The 7,081-nt window shown below is 51.5% G+C and overlaps 1 protein-coding gene across 1 annotated transcript in view; it reads left to right on the top strand.

The window, feature by feature from the left end:
• Positions 1–1,847: 1,847 nt before the first annotated feature.
• Positions 1,848–7,081, top strand: part of Kif5a (kinesin family member 5A) — a 43,807-nt gene continuing 38,573 nt past the window's right edge. The window contains exon 1 of the mRNA XM_005357979.3: positions 1,848–2,271. Coding sequence (XP_005358036.1) covers positions 2,143–2,271 — 129 coding nt within the window. The 5' untranslated portion in view covers positions 1,848–2,142. The remainder of the gene's footprint in view (positions 2,272–7,081) is intronic.

Here is a 7,081-nt window from a genome sequence, read left to right as displayed (position 1 = left end):
CATACCAAGCTTTAGGCTAGCCTGAGCCACATAGAGGAACCCCATCTCAACAATTAAAGGAAAAGTTCTTTGAAGAATGACTGGTGCAGTTGTATAAGAACTTATCGTGTGTGTGTGTGTGTGTGTGTGTGTGTGTGTGTGGTGTGTGTGTTTGTGCGCACGCACACACGCGCGCACGCATGTACCCACTGAACTTTCATCTCTGACCAGTGACTCTCCTATGGACTGGCATTTTGAAGCCATTTCACTAAGGAAGCCACTTTTTTGCTTCTAGAGGCAGGATGTCGGTATATTTCCTGAGCTTGCAAGATGCTACAGTCCTCAGAAATAGTGCCAGACAGCTGCCCTGTAGAGCTCCTGAGTTAGCTACTCATTGTCATTCTCATTCCTGGCTTGTGTCCGAGCCTCGGCCTCTGTCGCCAGGACCCCGAACTCTCGTGTGCAGCTTTCGACTCCTTTCCTTCAGTCCCCTTAAGAGTCAAGGTGGAGCCGGGCGGTGGTGGCGCACGCCTTTAATCCCAGCACTCGGGAGGCACAGGCAGGTGGATCTCTGTGAGTTCGAGACCAGCCTGGTCTACAGAGCTAGTTCCAGGACAGGAACCAAAAAGCTATGGAGAAACCCTGTCTCGAAAAATCCAAAAAAAAAAAAAAAAAAAAAAAAGAGTCATGGTGGATGAGTGGCAGAGGCCTGGCTCAGTGGGTTCCTGGAGGATGAGGGCTTGTTTGTCTAGGTCACCATCATCTCACCCTTGCCCCATAGTGCCTAACTGACCTTTACCCTGGTCAGTTTCTGAGCGAGCGGAGGCCTCCACCCCCTCGTGCCTTCTCCCATCACCCTGCTCCTCCTCTTGGCTAAAACCTCAAGTCCTGCAGCCTAGTTCTCTGTTGGCTAGCAGAGGCTGTGACATTGAGCAAAATCAATTTGGTCAGCTCTGGGTGTTTCTGCTCAGGGGCTGCAGTGTCCTGACCCAAGGGGAGGAGGGACAAGAACTCCCTGGGTTTTCTTTTCTTTTCTTCTGACCAGGAAACTGGGAAAAGGAAAGAATGCCTTGAGAAAGGAGCTGGGGTGTTGGGACTCGATCCAAACGGAACGAGGACAGTAAATGCACACAGATATCTAAGCCTGTCTGAAACCCAAATATAGCTGTTTGCTCTGGAATATCCTCACACAGTACCTCTGGCCTTTGTTCTTATCATCACCCTTTCCTCAGGCTTTTAGGCTCCCTTTCTCTTGCAAAAGCTTCTCCCCCCCTGTCTGTACTCTAGCCCCAACTTCGGTGGCATCATTGAGGACTCCATCTGCCTGTGAATGCTGATGACCCAGAAGCTAGTTTGGCTTCACTCTGTTTGGGGACCTGACTATCACCAGACGGTAGTACTTTCTGTGAAAAAAGGAGGGGAGTAAGTTAGACCTTCCAGCTACTTCTCCAGGGCATGGGGCCTGGATTCTACTACCATAGGCACACATCCAGGAAGGCCAACTGGGTCATAAGTACCTCTGGGCAGCAGAAAGAAATTGGGGGGGGGGGAGGACGGGTGGTAGCAGAATGACAAATGTGATTTAAATATGAAAAGAGGGTTTAAAGCATTTGGGGTATGCTCTGGAATAAAGGAATGGAAGGCCTATTGGTGCTCTTCCCCAGGCAGGCCACAGGCCCACCTTAGTCCCCTTAACGATTCCAGTAGGTGGAGTCAGAGAAGGAACAAATGGGTCTACTGTAGCGGAGTGAGTTGCGAGGGGAAGGGGTGAGTACGCGGTTATCCCAGAGTCTTAAGGATCGAAGAGCCAGGTGAGCCAAACTCCACCTTTGGGTGGTCGCTGTCCAGTGTGGTTCACCCCCTGCGAAGGAAACCCCGCCCTCGCTGCTCCTGCGCGCCCCGCCCAGGCCCGCAGCGCGGCTGCAGCGCGAGGGGCGGAGAGGCTCAGCGCTGAGAGAGGACCAGACGCCCAGGTCGCCGCATCCAGTGCCGCAGGAGACCGAAAGCGCGCCTTCGCCCGGGCGTCCCAGCTGCTTCCTTGGCCCCAGCGACAGATCACCTGTCCTCCGCCTTGACCCCAGTTCAGCGCTCCCTTCCTTCGGAGCACACACTACCCGGTGCAGCCGAAGACTTGCCCCAGCCCCTCCCTCGTCGGCGACCACCATGGCGGAGACCAACAACGAATGCAGCATCAAGGTGCTTTGCCGATTTCGGCCCCTGAACCAGGCGGAGATTCTGCGGGGGGACAAGTTCATCCCCATTTTTCAAGGGGACGACAGCGTCATTATTGGGGTGAGTGCTGCATCCAAAGGAAATCAGAGGAGGGGCGGGATGCAAACATCTTTTCACCTTTAGACTTAGCCCCTACGCCTGTCATTCTGCAGCGGCTCCGGGTTACTCACCCTCCATCCGCCGCAGCCCCTCCTCTCCCCTGCATCAGGATGGCTGGGTGTGGCCTGCCTAGGCCTGCAGCCAAGTCTCTGCAGAGTGGGAGGGGGCTCCTTCATCGTCATCGGGAGCCCCAACTTGTCTTTGCCACTCTCTTGAAATGTTACCATCCCTTAGAGCCAGTTCCCTGCTTTGGGGATGCCCCCTCCCCCGAGAAAGCGCGTTTTCTCTTTGTTATTGGCTTGCATCTCTGCCCCAACCTCCACGAAGGGAGGGGAAGATTAGTAGATGGGCTAGATCAGAACTGGGAAGTCTAGGGTCCCTATGGAGGAAGGAATGGGAATGGGTTCTAGGACCGGCTAGCCCTTCATCATCCCCGAAGTAGTTGCTGCCTGGACTTGGGCGGGGGAGGGAGTACAGGTCTGATGAAGGGTTTCTGGGAAAGAAATACATCGATGGATGCCACACCCAATTGAGGAGGTAGCCTCCAGAACCGTAAGGATGTGTCTGCCTTTCTATCCCAAGTATAGTATCAAGAGAATTTCAGACTCCCTGAACCCTCCCAAGTCAAAATGCCCAAGCCCCGAGTTTGTTCATACTTGCTTATCCATCTAATCTTGAAAATCTCATGGAGTGTAGTGGTTGACCACCACCTCATCATGGAAGCCCTTCCCGGTGGAGATCTTCAGGAACGTTAATGTGTACCGTGTCCTTGGTAGTCTGTTTACTGCTGAATTCCCAAAACTACAGTCTGAAGTCGTGTGCATATTTCCATTTTACAGATTAGGAGATTGAGGCACAAGGAAGTTGAATGACTTTCTCAAGGTCATGCTGAGAACCCATAGATCTGTTCAGTCTATGGAACTGGACTCAGGTCTGAGACTCCAAAACGCACATGATTTTCCTTTGTGTCCCCCTTGCCCCCTCCCCCCCCCAGATTTCTGTTCCAGACCGTTTATCTGTGATGGCCTAAAGGGACTTCGGGCTGTAAAGGGTTGAGTTCTGCAGGGTTTTGGGGGTACTAAGCCAAGAAACCATTGCCAGGTTTGGAAGGGAGGGGCATCTATGAGGGCAATCTTCAAGGTCAGGGTGATTCTCCCGTGTCTTCATCCACGGTGCTTGGCATAAAGCAAGGAGAAAGGCGACACCTGGACCTTCGAGTTGGGGAGCAGAACCTTTTGTAAACATGTCCCCAAGAAAGCCCCAGACTCCTACCCTAGCCTGTCATATTCTCACACAGTGAACTCAGCTCAACGCTTCTGCCCCACGGAGAGCACCCCTGTTTGCCTTAGGGACCTAGGCTTTGCTGTTTGGTCAGCGTGGTCAGGTTAAAAGAAATCCCCGATCAGCCCTGGGGACCCCTCTCTCTCTGAGTGTCCTGACTGTCAGTCTTTAAGTGAGGGGATTTGCGCTTTGAGGTCCTTTTAAGCTGTAAAGACTGAAAAACAGGAGGGGTGGTCATGGGGAGCAAAGGCACTAAGGGTACCTACTTTAATGCTAACTTCATTAGCCTTACCCACTATACGAAGATGGGCTCCCTAGGCTCTGTAGGCCATCCTGGTGTGTGGGATGGGTCCTGGTCTGTGATGTTGGGAGGAAGGGTGAGGGAATCATCTGACCATTTAGTCCAGCTAAACAGAAGAGACACCAGGGGTGGGGATGGGGGGTAAAAAGAAGTCCATGTCCCCCTGGTTTGCAGATTCTATCTCAGCTCCGTAGTTGGTCTCCTCTTACCTGTCCGGTTCATACTGGTAGGGCTATACCTTTGTCTCCTGAATTGTTCCTTACCCAAGCCCTCCTGTCAATCTCTTACTCAAGATGTAAGTCTTCCAGGGGACCATTTTGTCTTAGGCGGCATCCTCTGAGCTGCTTGCCCTGTGGGCCACCATTCTTCACTCTGCCGAAGGATGACTTCAGAGGGAGATGCTTGTGAGGAGGGTCTTGACGGTTCCCGTATGGCAATGGCAACTTCTGCCTCTTGTTTTCTCTTCTGGCTCCCTTTGGGAGCCAATGTGGGAGGCTCTGCCTGATGACCAGTGGAGAAGCCACTTCAGAACGTCTGGGAAGGTGAGGGAAAGCAGGCTGGGTGGAGTGGGAAAGGATCACCCATTAGAGCCAGCAGCCTGGCTCCCTCTCCTCCCGTGGTGGCTCTCCCTTCTCTGCTCAGCACTGCAACTTGCTCTGGCCTTCAGAGGCCCTCCTGCGCCTGGGCTGCCTGGGCTGGCAGAGGGTAGAGCAGCAACGGTTCTGTACGTCTTGTCTTTGCCCCTCTCTCAGACTTCTCACAGGTTCCTAGGGGGTGGGATTTGACAAAGTCAGCGGCCTGAGTCATAGTAAAAGGCTGCCTGGGGCACGGCCTACGTACGTGTGGTGTTCCGTCTTGTTTTGCTCTTTTTACGCTCGAATCCAGTCTGACTTTTCTCACTGAACTCATTTAGGTGTCTCTCCCGCTTTTCTTCTTTGTTCCAGCCTGGGCCACTGCATCTGTACCAGATGTGGGGGAGGGGTGATGTCAAGGAATCAATCAATTTCAAGCACAATCTCTCTCTCTTTCTCCTTTTCAACTGTCCAACTCAGGCCTCCCAAAAGTTAAGCAAATTGTCTTCTGTTTTGTTTTTGTTTGTTTGTTTGTTTGTCTTGAGACAGGGTTTCTCTGTGTATCCCTGGCTGTCCTGGAACTCACTCTATAGTCCAGGTTGGCCTCAAACTCAGAGATCTGCCTGCTTCTGCCTCCCGAGTGCTGGGATTAAAGGTGTGTGCCACCACCACTTGGCTTGTATTTTGTTGTTGGTGTTATATGACTTTATTTATTTTGTGAGTACGATGTGGGTGGTGGCATGCATATGCCACAACACACATGTGAGGGGCAGAGGGCAACTTTCAGGAGTCTCCCCTCCCCCCATGAAGATCCTGGGGGTTAAACTACACCAGGCTTGGCAGCACCATCACCCTCTGGACCATCTCCCTGGCCCAGTTCTGTTTAGTTTTGTTTTGTTTTTGAGACAGGCCTTCCTATGTATCTCAGGATAGTTGGGAACTCCAGGTATTCTAGTCTGGACCCAGACTCTGTATCCTGTCTCGGCCTCCTGAATGCTGGGATTGCTGCCATGTGCCACCATCGTGACTCTGAGGGTCCTGTGATCTCTGAAGGGAAAGCAAGGACCTCTTTAGCTTTGAGGGGAGAGCCACGAAGGAAAATGGAGAGCTGAGGCAATGTTCGCTGTGGCTAGTGTCTCTCAAGCATTGCCATGGTAACAATACCCAGGGGTGTCACCACAGAATAGGGCCTGGTGCTTGAAGTTTGGGTTCAATGAAAGGCTTTCTTGACAACTGAGCAGGTCTTTGAGCCACTAATCTTATCTCCCCATTAGCATCAAGCAGCACATGTTATAGAAAACATTGTTAGGTGCTGAGGCCTCTCCTGTGCCAGCCGATGAAGGGAAGCTCAGAGTGGGTTCAAAAACAGCACGGAGCCCTGGCTGTGGGCTTTCCAGGGAGAGCCTCTGGGGAAGGCAAGGAGGAGTGTGGAGTTTACAAGGCTGGGAAAGAGCAGCTCAGAGGAGCAGAGACTTCTGCAGGAGTGCTTCTAATGGAGCAGGTCATTCAGTTTCGGAGGCTTTGGCATTATCTGGGTGTGAAGCTACCTGGAGGAGAGGGTAGAAAAGGACCTCTGAAAAGATTTGGGGGAGAACACTTCTGAAGTGGGGTAGAGGTTAGACAAGGAGGTGATGAAAAGCTTTAGTTCTACTTAAAATACTTGGAGAAATACAGATCCGGGAGGGCATGAGGCAGCAAGGGCAAAGCCAAGAGAAGGCTGGGATGTGGGGCAGGGCTGGTGTTTGTGGTTCCTTGGTCACTTTCAGTGTGGGATTGCAGTCAGAACCGCGAGGGTTTGAAACCATACTCACTGTTTCATAGCTGTGTGGCTGTGGAAAAACAACGAGACCTCTCTGAGCCTCCTTATTTATAAAGCGAGGATAAACACACTTACCTCATAGGATTATCATAGCCATTGTTTTATGTTTTTATTTTTATTTGGGGAGTATATGTAGTGTATGCATGTGTGTGTGTGTGTGAAAATATGTGTGTGAGAGTGAGCTCGCACATTTATCCATCTGCAGAGGCCAAAGGAGGATGTCTGTGTCTTCCTCTGTTGCTGGCCACCTGTTCCCATTGAGACAGTCTCTTCACCTGAAGCTCACCATCATGACTAGGCTGGTGGCCAGTGGTGCCCTGGGATCTACCTGTTTCTGCCTCCCAGTACTAAGGTCACAGATACACACAGCCCCTGGCCAGGTTTTCTGTGGGTGCTGGAGATATGAACTCAGGTCCTCATGCATGCACAGCAAGGGATCTTACTGCGTCACCTCCCAGCCTCTGTTTCTATCTATTTTAAATTTACTTTTATTTATTTGTGGGGTGGGGCACACATGCCAGGGCACACCAGCGCAGGTCAAAGGACAGTCTGCAGGAATTAGCTTTCTCCTTCCACCAAGAGAGTCCCACAAATGGAACGCAAACTGGGCGGCAGATGCCTTTATCCACCGAGCCATCTCAACAGCTCTTGTTTGTTATTTTATCCACCGAGCCATCTCAACAGCTCTTGTTTGTTATTTTATCCACTGAGCCATCTCAACAGCTCCTGTTTGTTATTTTTTTGAGATAGGTTTTTGCTCTGTGTCATGGGCAGGTTTATTTATTTATTTATTTATTT

This window comes from Microtus ochrogaster, chromosome 24 (genome assembly GCF_000317375.1).
Source record: "Microtus ochrogaster isolate Prairie Vole_2 chromosome 24, MicOch1.0, whole genome shotgun sequence".
In the NCBI taxonomy this organism is placed as follows: Eukaryota; Metazoa; Chordata; class Mammalia; order Rodentia; family Cricetidae; genus Microtus; species Microtus ochrogaster.
Note: the sequence above shows the minus strand (reverse complement) of the source record. Positions and strands in the feature narration are given on the sequence as shown.